At 45.2% G+C, this 22,187-nt stretch overlaps 3 protein-coding genes across 3 annotated transcripts in view; 2 read left to right on the top strand and 1 right to left on the bottom strand.

Moving 5' to 3' along the window:
• Positions 1-14,213, top strand: part of LOC140461047 (uncharacterized) — an 89,334-nt gene extending 75,121 nt beyond the window's left edge. The window contains exon 3 of the mRNA XM_072555831.1: positions 9,819-14,213. Within this exon, the coding sequence (XP_072411932.1) occupies positions 9,819-10,790 (972 nt within the window). The 3' untranslated portion in view covers positions 10,791-14,213. The remainder of the gene's footprint in view (positions 1-9,818) is intronic.
• LOC140460630 (uncharacterized) overlaps positions 1-22,187 on the top strand; it is a 569,010-nt gene that overhangs the window by 286,783 nt on the left and 260,040 nt on the right. The window lies entirely within an intron of this gene.
• LOC140460632 (uncharacterized) overlaps positions 1-22,187 on the bottom strand; it is a 1,198,404-nt gene that overhangs the window by 1,117,902 nt on the left and 58,315 nt on the right. The window lies entirely within an intron of this gene.

The raw sequence follows: 22,187 nt of genomic DNA, 5'->3' as shown, positions 1-22,187 counted from the left end.
TTCCTCATGTTCACAATTGAAAGGGTAGTTTCTCATGGAACTGAGCAGTTTTTAAGGGATTGGCACATTGATATAAAATGTAGACGCATGTTGCTTCATATAGTGTGTATCTGATATTGTTGGCTATTGTAAAAGCTTCGTGGCTATGATTTTTAACCTTCTAATGTAGTAATGGATTTATGCCATGTATTTTTTGGCATTTTTCTATATACTAGGCCAGCAGGAAGTCATTCAGCAACTTTACCGGCTTTCTTTTCTCAAACAGCTTTGCCATTTTATTATCATATCCTTGATTCAGCTTCATTTCCAGCACCTTTGTTGGCAGCTTTGTCCAGATCATTGTCATCTAAATGACATTTTTCTGGGATATCAACCCAGGTACGGCCAGTAATCCAGCAATACTGTGGGAGGCCACTAAGGCATATTTATGAGGCCTGATTATTTCGTATTCAACAAATGGAAGGAGTCAGAGGGAGGAGCAACAACGGATGCTGGAGACCTGGCTGCAGATAGCTGAGAAAGCATATTATAATAGGCCTTCTCTGGTCAAACTGCAGCTCTCCGGACTGCTCTCGACTCATTGCACACACAGGTGGCGAAAAAAGGGTCTCCTTTGCTGAACAAAGATTGTTTGAATCTGGAGATAAGCCAAGTCGATATCTGGCTAGAAAGAAAAATGCTTCCCAATCTTTTATATCTGTTAGAGAGAAGGCTGGCACAGTGAGTTGAAGATGATCAATGTTAGATTTATGGAATACTTTGCACAGTAATATCGGTCAGAGGGAGACGAACACGGTGCAGTGAGGATGCAGTCCTTTTTTGAGGACCTGCACCTCCCCAGTATAAAGGCAGAACAGGTTTCCCTGTTGAATGGGCCTATGACGATACAGGAGGTGCAGGAAGCAATAAAGCATCCCACTGGGGTCAGATAGATTCCCAAGTGAATTCTATAAGGAATTCATAAATGTGTTCGTGGAGCCGCCTCTGGGGATGTATTGCTGTTCATATACACAGGATTGTCTTCCGCACTCTCTTAGGGAGGCTAATATCTCCCTCATTTTAAAGGAGGGGAAAGAGCCTGAAGAATGTGCTTCACACAGACCCATTTCACTGTTGAATGTAAATTTTAAAATTGTTACCAAGATGCTGGCCCTGAGGTTGGAAAATGTGTTGCGCTAAATTATGAAAGATGAATAGACGGGTTTTGTCAAGGGCTGTAGCTCCTCCAACAATATCGGGAGGGTACTGACCATAGTGCAGGTATGCCAGCAAAGATTGATCCCGGGTTCAGTGTCTCCCTAGACGCAGAAAAGGCGTTTGACCAGATAGAATGGCCGTACCTATTTGGGATCCTACAGCGTTTTGGTTTGGGGAGATCCTTTGGTAGATGGGTGGTGGAGTTGCATAATGATCCTAAGGCAACCATCAACACAAACAGCACTCAATCAGATAACTTTAATATTGGGAGAGGTAGTCGACAGGGGTGTCCTCTTTCACCACTGCTACTTACCTTGGCAATTGAGCCATTAGCTGGGGCTGTCAGGAGGGATCCTGAAATAGTGGGGCCAGGGGTGGGAATGGGCGGGAATAAGATCACCCTATAAGCTGATGACATCCACTTCTCCTTGGCCAATCCGGAGGAGTCCGTTCCTCGATTGATTCAAACAATTAATGTATCTGGAGTTTTTCGGGCTGCGGGATCAACTTTACAAAATCGGAAGCCGTGCCAGTGGGGGGGTATTAATGGAGGTGCCTGATCTGAAGGATGGAATGCAGTTCCTGTTTAGACGGTCGTCAAAAGGGTTTTTTGTATTTGGGAATTTTTATTACCCCTGCCTTCCACCAACTGTATAAAGCTAACTATGTACAATTACTGGAGATGATAAAACAGGGGGGGGTGGGGGGGAGGTCGGTGGTGGTAGTGGACCTTCTAGACTTGGAGATATCAAATAAGTGCTTTATCAGCAAATGTGGGTGACTGGGCACGGGGGGATTCAGGGTCGATTTGGCTTGACATTGAAGCCTTGCAGTCCCCTAGTTAATCTATTATTCATGGTTAAGATGAAATCTGTGACCGAGCAGTGTAAGAGTCCAATCATTTTAAATACGGTGAAAGCCTGGAAGATAATGAGGCAAGACAAGGGCAATTGGCTGAAGACCTCGCTGATTACCCCACTGGTGGCAGCTCAAGGATTTCAATCTGGGGCAATGAACTCTGGCTCTAAGTCATGGGAGAATAAGGGAATCTTCTGTCTGGGAAACTTATTTGAGGCGGAGATCTTGATGTTATTTAGCCAGCTAAGTCAGAATTATGGATTGTCTAATAGGAACGTTTTCCGGTACTTTCAGGTAAGGGATTATATACAGAGGAAGACCACGCTCCTGGCTCAGCTTTACAGGCCACATGTGGAGAAAAGAGTGCTCCGGTGTACGGGTGCTCTTTCAGTTAGTATTTTGCATCACTTACAGAAGGGATGTGCCTTAGGGATGTGGACGGACTCTGTAGGACATGGAATCGGGAGCTAGGAGAGGATATTTAATTGGAAGTATGGGAATATATATGGGAAAATGTGAGGAAAATTTCAATATGTAACAAAGCAGAGGTCATGCAATTGAAGATTTTACACAGGGCTCATTTGGCGCAAGAGAGGCGAGCGAAGTTCAAGAGAGGAGCGTCACCAGGGGGTCCCAAATGTAAAATTAGTATAGGCATTCTCCCACACTGTTGTAAGATCCAGAGATACTGGAGTGCTTGGTAAGAACATCCTGAGGATTGAAGTTCTTTTGCTCTCTCTGGGGGAACACGGGAAGAGACTGTGTAACCTTCTTACCCACTGTGCGAGGAAGCACATTTTAATGAATTGGCCATTGGAAATGCCCCCAGGTCTTATGGGGTGGCATATGCTGGTGATGGAGCATCTCCCCCAAGACTACCTCACAAATATGGTGCACCACAAAACGGAATAATTTTACAAGACATGGCGGCCCTTTCTAAATTATATTGATGCAGACTTTTCAGCAATATTAATTAGGGGTGTGGTACAGCCATGGGAATCAGTCTGGGCACCCGTGGGGCCCTGGGAGGGGGAGATTGGGGGAAAAGAATATTGGGAAAATGACTGGTGCTTACAGGCTTGGGAGCCTCAGTGGAGGTGTGGTGAGTGAAATAGAATAAAGTAATGTGATATAATCTAATTTAAGTTAATGTGCATTCAGTTTACTTTAATTTTTATTTAATTTGATTATAGTTTAGCTTAAGCTCAGCAGATATGATTGTTCTGGTAGGGGAGTAGTTAATTCATTATTAATAGCATTGTGATATGACATTGTTGTATTGCCTCTATCTTTCTGTACTTTGGTTTAGTTCTTTTCTGTGTCTAGATGTTTTGTAAAGGATTTGAAAATGTTTCCAATAAAATATTTTTTAAAAACCTTGCCTTCCCCCATAACTATTTTTGACATTTAAAAGTCAGATGAACTCAGCAGGAAGACATTTCTGAACTCAATTTCTCTTGCTAATATACCATTTGCCTTGGTCATTGCTTGCTGCACCTATGTGACAACTGGCATTGACTGGAGTAGAAAGCCTGAGTAGAAGGCAGCTGAGGCACCTTTGTACATCCACACATCATTCCTGATGAAGTGCTTGTGTCCAAAATGTTGACTCTCCTGCACCTCGGATGGTGCCTGACCTGCTGTGCTTTGTCAGGACCACACTTTTCAACTCTGATCCCCAGCATCTGCAGTCCTCACTTGCTCCACATCCCAATATATCACCATTTAAACAATGCATCTCCTCTCTGCTTTTATTTCACAGGAAAGGCTACAACTGCACACTGTGTTACTGCATTTGCCATGTGTTTGCCAATTAAGACACAGACCTGAACCAACTTTGCTGAAAGTCGAGTTGAACACGAGAATGGAAAAGGGGGTGAGTAAAATGTGTTGTACTCACAGATGTTGGATAGAGGAAAGAAGTTGCAGTTGGGGTCAGGCTCAATCTTCATTCAGAGAGAGAGGAGCAGCAACGGCACCAACACAAACTCATGATCCAATTTCCGCATTCAGACAACGGGGGCAGGCTCCTTCCGGTCCTCCAGCACTTTCTATTGGCCCATCAAAACAATGTCGCGCGTCGTTCCGCTGACAGCAGACAGCATGCGCAGTATTCTGCTGACACCAAGAAGCATGCGCAGTGCTTGCTGACACTGAGAAGCATGCGCAGTATGCCAAGTGGAGTTGCCTGTGTTACTGACAAATTTTCGGTGTCCAAATGCCAGTCAGAAAAAAGAAACGCTAGAGCCACAATTTGTTTTGTTTCCCTGGGGCTCAACACTTTATTCCTTTTTCATTTTGTCTGGCTGCTCAACATTTGTATGTCTTTTTCCCAGAGTAGAGGAAGTCCAAAGCTAGAGGGGCAGAGGTTTAAGGTGAGAGGGGAAAGGTTCAAAAGGGACCGAAGAGCGTGGTATAGGTATGGAATGAGCTACCAGAGGCAGTGGTCAAGGCTGGTACAATTCCAACATTTAAAAGGCATCTGGATGGGTATATGATTAGGAAGAGTTGAGGGGTATATGGGCCAAATGGTGGCAAATGGATCACTAGATTAATTTAGGATATATGGTCGGCGTGGACCGAAAGGTTTGTTCCCGTGCTGTGCAACTCTATGGCTCTATTTCTACACAATTTGAACCAATTTCACAAGACTAGGATTCCGCCCTTGCACCCTTCCAGCCTGTCCTCAACTGTGGCCTAACTACACAGATTTTTATGGACATTTCAGAAAGATGGCTGCAGCTTTTTTTTTCAACAATTGAATATGCTTTCAGACTTTACCGATTTTCTGAGTACATCGTTTTAGCTATTCTCAATGTCAAAGATCAGCTATTTCTCGAATCAACCCCTCCTGTCTCCCAGGTAGAGTCATTACCATCCACTCTCTCTATGCTTAGAGGTCTCGAGGCAGGAGAAAGGATGGGGTTGGGGGTGTGGGGTCAGAGATTGGATGGGAGACAGAGGCTTGGAGGGAAAGACAAAAAGAAAATGGACACGGGGACAGACCATCGGGGATAGAGAAAGCCTGGATGTGCACAGGTTGGGGGGTAGAGGGATTGGCAGAGAGAGAGAATAGGGGGGTGCAGAATGTGAAGCGAGAGGAATTGGGGGTTGCAGAGTGTGGGGAGAGTGGTGGGGGGGAGAAAGAGCAAAAATGAATGACAGGAGAGGGTGGGGGGAGAGAGAGATTGAGTGTGGGGAGAGGGACTGGATACAGGAAGGCAGAGGGTGGGGAGAAAGAGAAGGGGAATGAATGGGGGAGAGAGGGTAGATGAGAGACTGGACGCGGGCAGAGGGTATGGAGATAGAATGGAGGGGGTTGCAGAGAGTGGGGTAAGAAACAAGAGGGTGCAGAGGGTGGGATGTGTGTGTGTGAGAGAGAGAAGAGACGGGAAGCTAGGGATAGTGAGAGAGAAAGGACGGGGGCACTATAGGTGGCGATGGGTAAATGGACAGGGGACGCTGAGGGGATGATTGGGTCTTGATTCAATGGGGAGGTGGTGAATGCATACCACCCACTCCCACCATACCTCCCCCCCCCCCACTCCCAGGATCCCCTTCTCTGTACACGTGCAGTGCAGACTTTTGTAAATGACACTACACAGAGTCTGGAACACTGTGTGAGCGCAGTCACCCTCACGTCCTGCATCAGCAAACCACTGCCTTTCGCTTTTAAAAACTAAATAAAGACATGGGCGACATACTGGAGATGGAAGAAGTGGCTGAGAAACTGAACTGAGAGTCAGCGCTTTCAAGAGAGGGGAGCTGGGCAAAAACAGGAGGACGGAAGGATGAATTCGGTTTGGAATCCATCGAAAGGTGGAGTAATTGGGAGACAGATTTTGGGTAGAACAAAGAGAAGGATGTTCCGTACAAACCAGAATTCTCTCATCTTATTTTCTGCCCTGCACTGACAGCAGTGATCTGATCTCTCAAGGTATTAGCAGAGAAAGAGATTTGCTGTTCAGGCATGCACAAAGAATTTACTCAGGGCCTGATTATCAGCAGCATTTGAATCCAGGAGGGGAAATATTTGTCTGCAGGAAATTATTCCAAACTTGACATGCATCGAGAAGCCCAGCGATTACACGCAGCCTGCGTGGGAGTGCCCCAGGGTTCTGACTGTGGAGAGAACTTGAACTTTTGGCAAAATGTGGACTGGGTATTCTCACTGCAGATGAGCCCTTCATTGGATCGTTGAGGCTGCCAAGACACACTGACCCCTACACCGTGGAAACTCTGTGGAAGCAAATTCAATTTCTCAAATGGACTGAAGTGTCACCAAGGGCCTGTTTCCACAGGCTTTATGATTCCCCCAACATGTTTGCAGCCTGGTTTCCAGCTCCATCTCTCAGAGCCGAAGGTCCTCCAGCATGTGTTTTCCCTAGTTTCCAGCATCCAGAACCTCCCACCTCCTGCAAATCGAAAGATAAGTCCCACTCTGCCCTCTCCAGTGTGTGTTGTGCAACTGCTTCATCAATTTTAGTGGACCAGCAGAGGCTTATAGCCAAGTTCGGAACCCATAAGGATGGCCTCAACCAGGACCTTGGGTTCATGTCACATGACAGGTAACCTCACTTCACTGTCACACACAAAGCACATACACTCACATTCACACAGACCCCTCTCTCAGACACACACATATACCCCCCACACTCTCACCCTCTCACAGGCTGATACTCTATCACACAAACAGACTCTCTCATGCACACACCCACACTCTCACTCTCTCATGCACACACCCACACTCTCACCCTCTTATGCACGCACACTTACATATCAGGCTTTGGGGTGACTTTGAATTTGCAGAATTATATTTGCAGATATATTATATTTTGCTCAAAAAGCACACAATCTACAGGCAGTCAATCCATGTGAGATTTTATAAATTTCTACTTTGGAAATAGAACCAGTCTGATTCAAGTTTGATATACAGACCTTAAGTTGTCTTGAGAATGTGTTTTCAAAGTTCTGGGATTTACATATTAATGAACCAAAACCTGCAACCCATTCTAAAAGAGAAAAGACTTAACAACAATCTAGGTTTGTTCAATATATCATTTCTGTTGCATGAAACTGCAACCTTTTGCTATAAATTCTCTTATGCTCCTGCTCCACAAACACCTGATGAAGGAGCAGTGTTCCAAAAGTTAGTGCTTCCAAATAAACATGTTGGACTATAACCTGGTGTTGTATGATTTTTAACTTTGTTTCTTGTGAATACATCCCACACCTCCCAGTGCTGACAGTAAACCTAACAATGCTGATGAAACGATGCAGTACCTGCACTCCGGAAAAATTTACAATATCTAACAATACTAGCTACTCATCCACTGCTCATTCTGATACATGACATTGGAAACTTAGTGCAGGAGTTTGAAAGAAATGAGCAGCTTTAAAACAAAAACCTGTTGGATCTCACAGCCTTCAATGAGAGTCTGAGACCGGGGTTAAGTTCTGTTTAACCCAACTTTGTCACCCAACTTTGTTACAGTTTCAGATCTCCCCAGCAAAAAAGTGTATGAAAAGTAGCTTGTTTTTGAAAAAAAAAGCAGCTCAAAGTGCACACACTCCTCCCAACTCCACTTCCTTTACTGTTGGTCAGCTGAGTTGTCCCTTTATAATTCTAAACTCCAGATTTCTGACCGAATTCCAATTCTGCAACCTGGCACAGCAGGATTTGAACCTGGGAGTCCCCAAAACTGGGTTGATATTCCAGTCGATAATGACACTCAGCCGTCATTCCTTCAATCCCCCTGCGATGGCACGTGAACTCGCAGGTGGGCGGAGCGGGTGAAGCCCTTTCCACACTGAGAGCAGATGGATGGCCTCTCCCCGGTGTGGACCCTTTGATGGATCAGCAGTGTAGATGACTGAGTGAACCCCTTCCCACACAGGAACATGTGAATGGCCTCTCCCTGGTGTGGATCCGCTGGTGCCTCCGCACGTTGCTCACATGACTGAAGCTCTTTCCACACTTGGGGTAGGTGAACCCACTGTGTACCCACTGGTGGGTCCGCAGAGAGTAAGAATCGACAAATCCCTTCCCACACTCAGAGCAGGTGAACAGCCTCTACCCCATGTGAACTCGCTGGAGTTTCAGGAGATGGATGCATTGATGAATCACTGCCCACACTGAGAGCAGGAGAACAGCCTCTCCCCCGTGTGGACCCGCTGGTGTGTCTGCAGCCGGGACGACTGAGTGAATCCTTTCCCACAATAGTGACAGATGAATGGCCTCTCCCTGGTGTGAACTGCACAGCCAACTGAAACTCTTCCCGCACACTGAGCAGGAGAACGGCATCTCCCCAGTGTGAACATGTCTGTGGGTGTCAAGCGCTGATGGGAAAGGGAATTATTTCCCACAGTCCCCACATTTCCATGGTTTCCCCATGGGGAGAGCTTTCCTTGTGTCACTCTGGGTTTGAAATTTATAACGGAGCGGGTACACAGTCTATCCCCACCGTGCGGGGTGAGACTTTGATTCCCCAAGCTGAGTAAATGGTTTGAAGCACTTTTCACAGTCTGGGCACTGAAACTTCCTCACTCAATGTCTCAGTATTCTTCCTGCCACAGGACTGTCCAAACTCTCTCAAGCAGACAAAAGCAAACATTTCTTTTCGACTGGAATGGCTGCTGAGATTCAAGTCCCAATGAATCAAATGGCTCTGTCAGAAGTTGATGTATCATTTCCTTTCAGATTTCTTTCGACACGTCTTCCTGCAAAAAAAAATCACAAATTAATTGATCACTGTCAGTACTATTAAATGAACATAACATCGGTGGCAATTCCTGTAGATTGCTAGATGCCTGCTGATCATATATTACGCAGGACACAGAAAGCCCCTCATGCAGCCAGATAGATATTTAAAGGCATCTGGATGTGTATATGAATAGGAAGGGTTTCGAAGGATATGGGCCAAACGCTGGCAAATGAGACTAGATTCGGTGAGGATATCTGGTCAGCATAGACCAGTTGGACCAAAGGGCCTTTGTCTGTGCTGTATATCTAGATGACTCTGGTTTGCCACTTCAGTCTGTTCAGTTTCTCTCTAGTATCATTGCCTTGATGTCTCATTCCAAAACTCCCCCACCCCCGTGGGGGCACGTTAACCATTTTGCGTTTGGTTGTTTGTCAAGAAGCTGAATTGCAGGTTCATCCTGAATGTACACACTTTATTTTTGCTTCCCAAAATCACTCTCAACAGTATCCCAATGTCGTGGAAGATATTAATTTTCAGGTGGAGGTATCCAAAATTCAGAGAGATGTCAGTCATGACTGTTTTGCTCTTCTGTCCCTGTCAGATCCTGAATGAGCACTTTCAGGAGAATTAGAATGGAGTGAGAACAGAGGGAGGGAGAGAGAGAGTGGGATGGTGCTTTCAGTTTTGTGGAATAACAAAAGAAAAGAATGTTCTGGAGAAAGTAGAATTGCTTGTTCTGAATTTCTACCCTGGACTGACAGGGCTGACTTTTGGAACCTCGTTTTACAGAGTATTTGAAGATCTGAAGATGAAGTTTCAAAATCAAGAAATGAAGGGCTTATGCCTGAACCATTGACTCTCCTGCTCTTCGGATGCTGCCTGACCCATAGTTTTTGACTCTGATTCTCCAGCATTTATGAGCCACTCAATCCATCGGGACTGCAACAATTTTCAACTATGATCCAATTGGTTCCTGTTTCAGTACGTTTTCAGCATCAGTGGGACTGGAAGAGAGACCCTACTGTTACAGCAACGCACTGAGTGTGGAGCCTGAATCAGTTATCTGGCCTGGATAGAGGAATTCAAGGCAGGGAGGGGACATACACGCGTTTGAGTGCAACTGTAGCTTCGGCCATGGAGAAACCATGGAAGTGTGGCGACTGCGGGAAAGGCTTCCGTGTCCCGTCTGCCCTGGAGACACATCGGCGCAGTCACACCAGGGAGAAACCATTCTCCTGTCCTGAATGCGGGAAGGCCTTCAGTGATTCCTCTGCCCTGCTGAGGCACCGACGGGTGCACACAGGGGAGAGGCCCTTCAGCTGCCCTGAGTGCAGGAAGAGCTTCAGCGATTCCTCTGCCCGACTGAGGCACTTGCGGGTTCACACAGGGGAGAGGCCCTTCAGCTGCCTCAAGTGTGAGAAGGTCTTCAATGATTCCTCTGCCCTGATGAGGCACCAGCGGGTGCACACAGGGGAGAGGCCCTTCCGCTGTCCCGATTGTGGGAAAGTGTTCACTCGCTCCTCCCACCTCGTGATTCACCGACGGGTCCATACCGGTGAGAAGCCCTTCCCCTGCCCCAAATGTGGGAAGGCCTTCAGCGATTCCTCTGACCTGCTGGCCCACCGGCGGGTCCACACTGGTGAGAGGCCATTCACCTGCTCTGTCTGCGGGAAGTGCTTTACACGCTCTTCCGACCTGCTGAAGCACCGGCGGGTCCACACTGGGGAAAGGCCCTTCAGCTGCTCTGAGTGCGGGAAGGGCTTTACCCAGGCCTCCCACCTGCTGACACACCGGTGGGTCCACACTGGGGAGAGGCCGTTCACCTGCCTCGAGTGCGGGAAGGGCTTTGCTGTCTCCTCCACTCTACTGATGCACCAGCGGGTCCACACTGGGGAGAGGCCGTTTGCCTGCCCTGTATGTGGGCAGAAGTTCACAATGTCCTGCAGCTTGAACAAGCACCAGCGGAGGCACCAATGCTCCCAACAATCCGATTCTGCCGGTAACACTGCTGAGGGTCATCCCCAGGACTGAACCTCCTGCCCTTTCTGATAGTGGGTGCAGTGGGAGAGCTGATAGGCTTTTTTTGTTTTCTACTGGGGGGTGCGGGGTTGGGAGTGGTGGTGGCTCATTGGTTAGCACTGCTGCCTCATAACACCAGGGACGCAGATTTCATCCTCAGGGTGACTGTCTGTGTGGAGTTTGCACGTATTCCTCCCCTGCCCCACCCGCCCCAGCCACCAGTGTCTGTGTGCGTTTCCTCCGCGTGCTGCAGTGTCTTCCCAAAGTCCAAACATGCGCATATTTGGGTGAATTGGCCAAGCTAAATAGTCCCATAGTGTTCAGGAGTGTGTAGGTGTGGTGCATTAGTAAGGGGTAAGTGCAGAGTGATAGGATAGGAGAATGTGTCTGGGTGAGTTACTCTTCAAAGGGTCGCTCTGAGCTTGTTGGGCTGAAGGGCCCGTTTCCACACTGCAGGGATTCTATGATTCTGTGAACATTGCTTCCAGTGGGCGCTGCTGCTCATTGAGCCCAGGACCCGCACAATCCTAAGACCACAAGACCATTGGAGCAGAAGTTAGGCTATTTTGACCCATCGAATCTGCTCCACCATTTGTTAGAGACAAAATAAAAAACTGCAGATGCTGGAATCTAAAATAGACAAACAGGAGGCTGGGCACAACAGGAGTCAGCATTTCAGATATTATCCCTCAGGACTGAAGAAGGGTTCTACCCGAAACGTTGATATCTCCATCAGAAATGATTTATCAGGATGTTGTTAGAACAAGAGGGCATAGGTTTAGAGTGAGAGGGGAAAGATTTAAAAGGGACCTAAAGGGAAAACTTTTCATGCAGAGTGTGGTGCGTGTATGGAATAAGCTGCCAGAGGAAGTGGAGGAGGCTGGTTAGAATTACAGAATTTAAAAGACATTTGGTTGGGGACATGAATAGAAAGGGTTAGAGGGTTTTGGGCCAAGTGCTGGCAAATGGGACTAGATTAATTTAGAATATCTGGTCAGCATGGATGAGTTGGACTGAAGGATCTGTTTCCGCGCTGTACCTCTCTATGACTACCGGTCCTGATGTAAGTTTAGAATTGAGTAACTTTGAATAATTCAATCTTGTTAAATTCACCTCCGGGAAGATTTCAAATGAACCCCTCCAAGCGATATGATTTAACTACTCCGAGTTGGATAAAATATCCCATCAATTTCAACATGAATGCACAGTTGAAGAAGTCAGAAGTCACACAACCCCAGGTTACAGTCCAACAGGTTTATTTGAAATCCCAAGCTTTGGGAGCATTGCTCCTTCATCAGTGCTGCTCCTTCATCACTTCACCTGATGAAGGAACAGTGCTTCGAAAGCTCATGAGATCAAATCAATCTATTGGGATTGTGAGCTGGTGTTGTGTGACTTCTGACCTGTCCACCCCCAGCACCTCCACTTCAGAGTTGACAAATGAGATCAGATTTTATTCAGCATGATTTAGTGAGATATTCATCTGGATGTCCTTATGACTGAAACATCGATCCTCCTGCTCCTCGGATGCTGCCTGACCTGCTGTGCTTTTCCAGCATCACACTCTCAACTCTGATCTCCAGCATTTGCAGTCCTCACTTTTTCCTGGTTCATGTGGAAACTCAACACTGTCAGAGTGACAGGAACACCAGTCATCGAGTACTATAGCACAGAGACAGGCCCTTCAGCCCAAACCCGTCCATGCTGACCAAAATGTTTGTCAACACTAACCTCATTTTCTTGCACTTGGCCCATATCCTTCTAAAGCTTTCCTATCCATGTATTTGTTGAAACACCTTTTCAATGTTAATGTACCTGCTTCAACCACTTCCACTGGTAGCTGTTTCCCCAGGCAAACTACACTCTGTAAATATTTTGCCCCACATCTTTTCTTCCATCTTTCTCCTCTCACCATAAAAACGCATCCTTGCTCTTGAAATCCTCCCCCTAAGGAAGACACAGCTACCATTAAGCCAACTCTATCCCTCATGGTTTGAAAATATTGCCTCTCAACCTCCTCTGCTCCAGTGGAAAAACATCCCAGCCTAAATTCTGATTAGATAATAATGGCAGTGATGATTTTGGCTGTGTGTGTCAAGGATCTCTCATTTCTAAGGCAATGCTGTGCCTCATAAGTTCACCTGATCTTTAAATAAATGGGGTGCCATTCGTTTTAAATGCCTATGTTTTCTGTGCAAAGTTGGTCCTGGTCAGGAAATAGGCATTGGTGTCTTATATTCCCGTAGACTTCTTGTGACCGAGTTCATAAGCTCTGTTTTGAGATGTATGAGTAAGTCTTCAGAACAAAAAATTAATGCATCCTTTATTCATGTCTCATTATTAAAAACACTTTCTCCATTTACAGATGTGATTGAGAAGTTTCTCCCAATGAATCCTTGACTGATAACAGCATTTGTCAGGCTTTTGAAAGTCACTGCAGCTCTGTCACAGCACAGGAGAGGGCTCTTTCAGACAGAACGCACCATGCAGAAAATTCTCCCACATTAGTCGAGCAAAGTTGACATCTTTTTAAGACATTGTGAAACTTGAAAGGGTTCAGAAAAGGTTTGGAAGGATGTTGCCAGGGCTGCAAGGTTTGAGCTACAGGGAGAGGCTGAATACGCTGTTACTATTTTCCCTGAACCTTCAGAGTCAGCCAGAAACATCTGTTGAATCAGGAAACATTTCTTCCTACAGCAGCTTCAGACAGACTGCCTGCTGAAACCCAAGCCAGGGGAAAAAAATGGGACAACTGCCCTTTCATTGTAGAAGTGTTTTAGAAAATAAAATGTCAAACCCTTTTCCCTGATTGTTGCCTTAGCCAGTATCTGTTAACCATTAGTGAAATCCTTAATCCTAGACGAATGAGAAGCTCTGCCTTTTACAACCCCTCCTGAAAATAAACCAACAACGTAATCTTAAAGGAGCAGCATCATCACAACAGAAAGCACCTGAACTGAAACATTTGTATCAAAGGGCTGTACAGTTAGCAGGACAAGAAAACAGGTGTTCAATTTCACCAATCAATTTAAATCAGCCCCATTGGCTACCAAAAACTTATTAAATTTAAATCCTAAAGTTTTGACAACAGGACCAATCCTATCATAAAGCATTGGTGCTCTCAGTCAGCTGTGTATTAGAGAAAGCATTATTTAGAAAAATAGAGAAGGGGATTCCTGACAGAGGAATCGGAGGAGGCATCCCCCACAGAAGATGGCACAGAATATTCCGGAAGACACATAACCTGGTTGTAATCTGAGAGATTAAATTCTATTTTGTGTTATCTGAGTGGGACATGTATTGATTGGAACAGCATACCAGAAGAATCTTGATTTCTTCCAGAATACTCAGTAGTTAAGAAAAATTTATTCAGTTTGTTAATAGTTTCGATTATTTGTTCATCGTGAGAGTTGGTTAAATAAATTGCTGATTGTTGATTTTAAAGTGTCAGGGATTTACTTTTAACACTACAGCAGGTTACACCACTTATCACACTGACTTTACAGATTAAAGGGCAATGTGCCACTCTTTGGAAGTTTCGGTTTGAGATCTTGGAGAGTTGGGGGTGGGTGGGTTCAGCCTTCGCTTTATAACAGTATTGATGACATTCTCTTGAATGCAATGGAGTCAATATTAATCCCAGCCTCATGGTGTGGTTGTGGGTGAATAACCTTAATTTGGCTCCTGACTCAGAAACCGCACAGACAATCAACTGCTGAAACAATGATTTGCACTTTATTGCACGTAACAACCACAAATAAAACCTCTCAAGTTCATTCAGCTTCACCCCCCCCAAACTTGGCTATCACCCAGTTGATGTCTAAATTTAACTGGGTTTCCACCGACAGTGCCCATCTCTGGAAGTGTCCAGGGGTTTGATGAAGTATTATTCTTCTAAGTACTGCTGCTGCTGCATCATTCTGGAGTTGAATTTTGGTGGTAGTTCCTCAATTTCAAATCTGTGGTGTGACTTTTTTTTAAGACTCTAACATCACCTCACATTGCTGGAGACCTCAGGTCTGTAGTTTACCTTCTTATCCTTGAGGGTTAGCTGTCTGTTTGAAACAGCCTGCCCTGCAATTAACCCCTCTATGTCAGGGCTTTCCTTCTACAGGCAGAATTAATTATCATTTTGTCACACCAGTATTAAATAACATTATCTTACCTTTCCTAAGAAACAACTTATTGTGTTGCTTCCTCCTTCCCAGGGATGGTTAACAAGCCATTTATCGTATTGAATCTGCTCTGCCATTCAATCATGGCTGATATGTTTCTTAACCCCATTCTCCCTGTAACCTTTGAGCCCCTTGACACTCAAGAATGAGTGAATGGTGGAGCAGACTCAATGGCCTGAATGGCCTAATTTCACTTCCTGTGGTGTCACACTTTCGTTTCTTGCTCCAGAAAGTATTATTGTTGACTCATGATGTTGGGGAAGTTCTGGAGTTTGCAGGTGCACACCATGCTCCTCTCTGCCTCCTCCTCAGCCTTCAAGAAAAGGGAAGACCTTTTAGAACAGAGATAAGAAGAACTTCAGACAGAGAGTGAAGTATCTATGGAATTCACTGCCCCAGAAGGCTCTGGAGGCCAGATAATTGAATATATTTAAGATGGGATAACAAGGTTCTTGAGTATCAAGAGGATCAAAGGTTATGGGGAGATTGGGGTTGAGAAACATATCAGCCATGGTTGAGCAGGCTCAATGGGCTGAATGGCATAATTTCTGCTCCTATAGTCTTATGATATGCTGATGTGTGGAGGGGTGAGGATGGGGGAAAAGAGATAAAGAGCGGAACACAATTAAGGTGAAGCTGGATACAGATACATAGGAAATACACGAATTGTCCGATAAATTTCAGACCACTTTAAAGCACTAGCATACAGAGGGATCTGACCATATAGATCTCCAAAAGTGGCAACACAGGCGGGTAACGTGATCAAGAAGGCACACAGCACGTTTGCCTTGAATGTAAGAGTTGGCGAGTTATGTTAGAGCTATTTATTCCGGTCACATTCAGAATATTGCGTGCAGTTCTGGTTGCCACACTACCGGAAGGATATGGATACTGGCTATGGAGATGGTTCACTAGGGCATTGCATGGTCTGGAGGTCTCATTATGAGAAGAGATGGGATAAACCTGGAGTATTTTCACTGTAAAGATGGAGGCGGAGGGATGACCTCAACAAAATGATGAGATACACAGATTGGCTGGACGGGGGCGGCATGGTGGCTCAATCATTAGCAGTGATGCCTCACAGCACCAGGGAAACTGGTTCGATTTCAGTCTCAGGTGACTGTCTGTGTGGAGTTTGCACATTCTCCCTGTGTCGATATGGCTTTCCTCCGGTTTCCTCTCACAATCCAAATGTGCAGGTTAGGATGCAGTGGCTATGCTAAATTACCCACTGCCCAGAGATTGGCAGGTTAAGTTGGATTGTCTATGCTTAAATTGCGCCACAGTGTTCAGGAATGTGAAAGTTAGGTACGTTATTCAGGGGTAATTGTCGACTATTAGGGATAGGGAAATGGGTCTGTGTGGATTATTCTTTGGATGTTTGCTGTTGGGCCAGAAAGTCAGTAAGATACTCAGAGGCTTCCCCCCAGGGTGGAAAAGTCAACTACAAGAGGGCACAGGTTCAAGGTGAGAGGGGGACAGTCTGGGGGAGAATTGAAAGGGAAGATTTTTCACACAGTTGGATGGTGGATGCCTGGAATGCACTGCCAGTGGATGGAGTGGAAAGAGGCACTTTAGCAACACTTACGGTGTGTATCTGGATAGACACATGAATGGGAGGTGAATACAGGGACTGAAACCAGGCATCAGCAATAAATAGAAGGTCGAAGTTAGGATTAAGAATTGGCACAGGCTTGGACGGGAGTGGGGTAGGGGGTAAAGTGAACTTTCAAAAAGCAGGGGATACCTGTATGCTGATGAAGGGATGGGTGGACGCTCAGGTGGAGCATAAACACTGACAGAAGCCAATTGGATCGACTGTGCTGGAGACTCAATGGGACAGAGACAAATGTATCTATTTCAGATCTACCTGCACTTCAGCCGCTTCTGTGGACTGTTTCCGTAGGGAAGGTGCAATCCCAGGCTCAGAGAGCGTCAGCCCCCACTAGAAGTAAAGTGGGTGAGAGCGCGGCCAGTCAGCATAAAGGAACCCCTTACTCCTCCCACTTCACCCACTAATCAGGGTTCAAGATGTGACTCTCAGCAATGGTAACAGCAGAATCCAACCCGAATCCCTGTGCCATCTCACTTGTGAAGTTGCTGGTGTCTCCCCAAGTTGTATGACTGGGTGAAGCCCTGCCCACACACTGGACAGGTGAACGGCCGCTCCTTGGTGTGGATGCGCTGGAGTTTGTGCAGGGTGGAGGAATCGCACAAGTCGTTGCTCCACACGGGACAGGTGAACGGCTTCTCCCCAGTGTGGATCCGCTGGTGCGGCAGCAGGTGGTGTGACTGGTGAAGCCCTGCCCACACATGGGGCAGATGAACGGGTTCTTGCTGGTGTGGACACACTGGTGGGCCAGGAGGGAGTGTAACTGAGTGAAGCCTTTCCTGCACTGAGTGCAGGTGAACAGCCGCTGCCTTGTGTGCAAACGCCGATGAATCTCCAGCGCAGATGGCGAAGGGAAACCATTCCCACACTCTCCACATTTCCACAGTTTCTCCATGGTGCAGGTGCCCTAATCTGTCTCAGACCTTAACAATCTGTTGAAAACTCGCTCACGCTCACAGCCTGTGTGTGGTGTTACTGGTGAACCCTCTGCTAATTGGAACACTCTCATTCAGACTGTAAAGCATGTTACAGTCACTACTCTGGTGTATGGGTATGTGAGACTCTGAGTTTCCTGTCACACTGACGTTTAAAACCTAACAAAGCAGACAGACCTTCTCCCCTTTGTTTTCAAGGCCATGAATATCCACGTCCTTGTGAATCAAGTGCCTGTCAGACTTTGATGTGAGGTTTGGTCTGAGATTTCTGCCGCCAAATTCTTCTCTTGTAATATTCCTGTGAAGTGATTGCAAAGGTCATCACAGTCAGTCCATGATAGAAAATCTGAACGTAACTCTAGTTACTGTGGAACATTCTTTCCTCTCAATCCCAAAGATCTTTGTGTGGATCTATATGTAACTGTAAACCAACACGGTTATGGGGCAGACTGCATACCTCCACGAAGAGTTCATATGGACTCAAGTTGCTAAATGGACCTCTGTAGTGCGGTATTGACACTCTTAATGAAGATCTACAATATGCTGCAGTACGATATTGCAAGCCCAGAAACAACTGCAAATCAGACAAGGTCTTTTCAGAAGTTGGACCATGAACTTCTGAAGCTGCTGCTGCTCTTCCTCTCTCTCTGGATGAAGATTGATCTTCACCCAATTCTGCAACTTCCTTCCTCTGTCCAAATATTTGTGAACACAGCCCTTTTTTTGAATATGGCATGTTTCCTGATCATCACAATTAAAGGCGGTCTTCCCCCTGATATGCAAAGGGACGGTCAGTCAGGGGAGGGCAGGGTCCCATCTTGTGTTGTTGTGTGGAATCTGTGACAGCTGCAACAATTCATCCCAAATCCTGTACTCAGTGCTCTGACTGATGAAAGCAAGCATTTGGTATTTTATACTGAATGCCATGACTGATGAAGGCCAGTGTGCCAAAAAAATTCTACCTGTGACTCCATTTTCAGAGAACTGTGAACCTGTACTCCAAGATCCCTCTGTTCCACTACACTCCTTAACGTCCTGCCATTCACCATGAAATTCTTACCTTGATTTGCCTATACAAAATGTAAGACCTCACACTTATCTATATTAAACTCCATTTGCCATTAACCTTAAACCTATGCCCTCTAATTTTGGACTCCCCCACCCCAAGGGAAAAGACCTTGCCTATTTACCCTACCCATGCCCCTCATGATTTTATAAATGTCTATAATGTCACTCCTCAGCCTCCAAAGCTCCAGGAAAAATAGCCCCAGTCTAATCAGCCTCTTCCTGTAGCTCAACCCTCCAACCCTGGCAGCATCCTTGTCAATGTTTTCTGAACTCTTTCAAGTTTCACAACACCCTTCCTGTAGCAGAAAGCACAGAATTGCATGCAGTATTGCAACAATGATGGAACCAATGTCCTCTCTGAAGAGGATTTTAAAACAATATTTATAACTACAAGCAAATCAAGATAGTTGGGCATGACTTTCCCATAGCAGTTTGTTTTGGCTGTCCTTCATTAACATATGCTTTATAATATATATGAAAATATTTTGAGGGATGGGATTGTTGCTAGCACGTCCAACATTTGCTCACCATCCCTCGTGGCCTTTGGACCGAGCAATTGGCTGCATGCTAGAAGGCAGTTGAGTGTCAACCACATTGTAGTAGGTCTGGAGTCACATGATGTGAGCGTGTGCACACGTGTGTAGGGTTGTGAATGGTGGATTTCTCTCCCTAAAAGAACACTTTGACAACAATCAGTAATGACTGGACAAAAGCAACAGTTATGGCTGCATCTTTGAGGAGACGACAGTGTTACTGTTTTGAGTCCGGTGGCTCTTCAAAATTAGGCTGGATTCAAAACTTTAACTGTTTTCTTTCCACAGATGCTGCCAGACCTGCTGTGTTTCCCCAGCAATTGTGCCTTTTGTTGCTGATCTCCAACATCTGCAATTCATTGTCTTAGCCAATAATGGTTTCCTAGTTGCCAGGACTGAGACAAACTCTCACTTCCAGATCTTTTTATTCATTGAAAATAAAGTCCACTAGCATCCATGATGGGATTTTAATTTTTGTTCTCAGAAGACAGATCTCTGGGCGACTTAACCAGTATCACTAGATCACAATCTTCCCTTCACTGACAGTGACAATCTTGTCCTGAATATTTTTCTTTCTTCATTCATGGAACGTGACACTTTGTCTCCCAAAAAAACCAAGTGCCAATTCAGAGGGCTGTTAAGAGTCAACCACATGACTTTGGATCAAGAGTGACACATTCACCAAATTGGGAAATGACTGAAGATTTCCTTCCTTAAAAAAATGTTATTAGTGAACAAGATTGGTGATCTTATCAATTGTCATAAGTACCTCAGCAGCGATAAGCTTTATATTCCAGATACATAAATTGATTTCAAATTGCATCGGGGCCATAGCAGCATCAATTTGAAACTCCAGATGTTAAATCCAGTAACAATACCCAAATGCCACCAACTCCCTATAATTTCGAGGCTTCCCAACACTGACTGGTCTCTAATTGCCAGTTGTATCCTTTTCCTCATTACTAATTACTATTCAATTCAGCCCATTGAGTTGACTCTGCCATTTATTCAGATCATGATTATTTTGGCAAACATTTACTCCACTTTCCTGCCATTGTCCCATAATCCTCAATTCACTTACTGATATAAAAAAAACAACTATCTCAGCCTTCAATGCAAATAACAACCCAGGCTCAACAGCCCTCTGTAGTATCAAGTTCCACAGATTTACTGCCCTCAGGAGAAATTCCTATCTGTCCTAAACATGCAATCTCTTATTTAGAGGTTACTTCCTCTGGTCCCAACTCACCCACTTTTCCACATCTAGCCTGTCAAGTCTCCTCAGAATCTTGTACGTGACAATAAGGTTACCTCTAATTCTTCTAACTTCTAATAAGCACAAGCCCAACCTATTCAGTTTTCCTCATAAGACATTCTTTCCATCCCTGATATCATCATGGTCAACTTTCTCTGGACTGCCTCCAATGCCAATTCTATCTTTCCTCAGGTAAAGGGCCCTAAACTGTTCACAGTGTTCAGTTGTAGCCTGTCTAATGCCTTACATAGGTTCACTATAACCTTCCTACATTTATACTCTATTGAAAAGGCCAACCTCCCATTTGCCTCCCTATTACTCACTGAAATTGGATGAAGAGATTCGTGGACATGATTCCAAATCCCTCTATTCTAAACTTTTCTCCATTTAATATTCAGTTCTTTACCTCCTGACAAACTGCATTACCTCATTTTCCCATCTGCCAAGCTTTCGCTCATTTGCTTAACCTGTCTTTATCCCTCTCCAGATATCTAATGTCATCCTCGCCACCTGCTTTCACATCAACTGTCTCTTCTGCAAACTTAGCAATAGTACATTCACTTTACTTATCCAAGTAATTCATATATATATTGTAAATAATGTTGGCCCCAGCGCTGATGCCTGTGGTACACCACTAGTTACAAGTTGCCATCCTTACCACAACTGTGGCAGTTAGCCAATCCTCTATCCATGCTAACATACAGTCTCCAACACCCTGGGCTCTTTGATTATTTCATGAGATGTGACTATCATTGACTGTGCCAACAACTCTTCCCAAATTGTCCTTGAAAAGGTGGTGCTGAGCTGCCTCTTAAATTGCTTCACAAATATGATGTGGACTGCAACAATGTTCAGGAGTGAGTTCCACCATTTTGGTCAATAACAAAGAAGCAATGCGATATATCTTGTAGTCGGAATCTGTGTTCACACTTGTCTGTTCTTGGTGGTTGAGGTCATGACTTGGAAGATGCTTTTGAAGAACCACCACTCATGCAATCAAGCCAGACTGATAGATTGTGGTCCCAGACTCTGCCATTTGATTTTCCTCATCAATCTACATTCTTTCCAGCCATGTTTCAGCCTCAAACTGCCACGCAATGCCTTCTTTTACGGCTTAAAGGTAGGAATACAAAAGATAATCAATCGTATTTAGGGTTGTATAAATCTTAGCCTGCCAGAATTATTTTCTTCGACTTTAATTGACTGCATGAATTGGTTTGTTGGTCAGACTTGAATCATCATGCTCAAAGGAGACAATGCCAATAATATCATTAAACTCCTCTTTTTGTTAAAAAAGGACAAGCTCTTGATTTATTTTGTACAACTTATTGATATTCACACCTGCACATTCAATGTCAAACTCAGACATCACAAATGAAATTACACCATTAACTTTGTTTTACAACAATCCAACAGATTAATTAATAATACACAGTGAATACCAAGTCTCATTAATATAAAATTAAATTTGACCGAAAAGGTAAAATCAAGATGTGAGATAACAAATGGGGGAAGGGCAGAAGGCAAGAAATGCAGCATCACAGAAGGTGCTCCTCCAGGGAGTGTATTTTACCAACTACAACTGCTAAATATAAACAAACACTCTGACATGATCCTCCGGTTTTAATGTAAACCATAGCCCCATACAGTAGGTACCATTTAAATAAGTTAATAGATACAAGCCTTGAGCAAATCCAGCCTCCAGCCGGACCCCCCGCTTCTTGGAGCTCGGACCTTCCTCCAGCTCCGGGGGGTTGTTGAGCTCCTGGGCTCGGGCCGCCGCCGAAGAAGCCGCGGGCGCCGGCTCTCTCTCCTCCACCGCCGACATTTT

The sequence above is a fragment of the Chiloscyllium punctatum genome, chromosome 36, assembly GCF_047496795.1.
Source record: "Chiloscyllium punctatum isolate Juve2018m chromosome 36, sChiPun1.3, whole genome shotgun sequence".
NCBI lineage: Eukaryota > Metazoa > Chordata > Chondrichthyes > Orectolobiformes > Hemiscylliidae > Chiloscyllium > Chiloscyllium punctatum.
The sequence above is the reverse complement of the archived record's forward strand: the minus strand, read 5'-3'. Positions and strand labels throughout refer to the sequence as shown.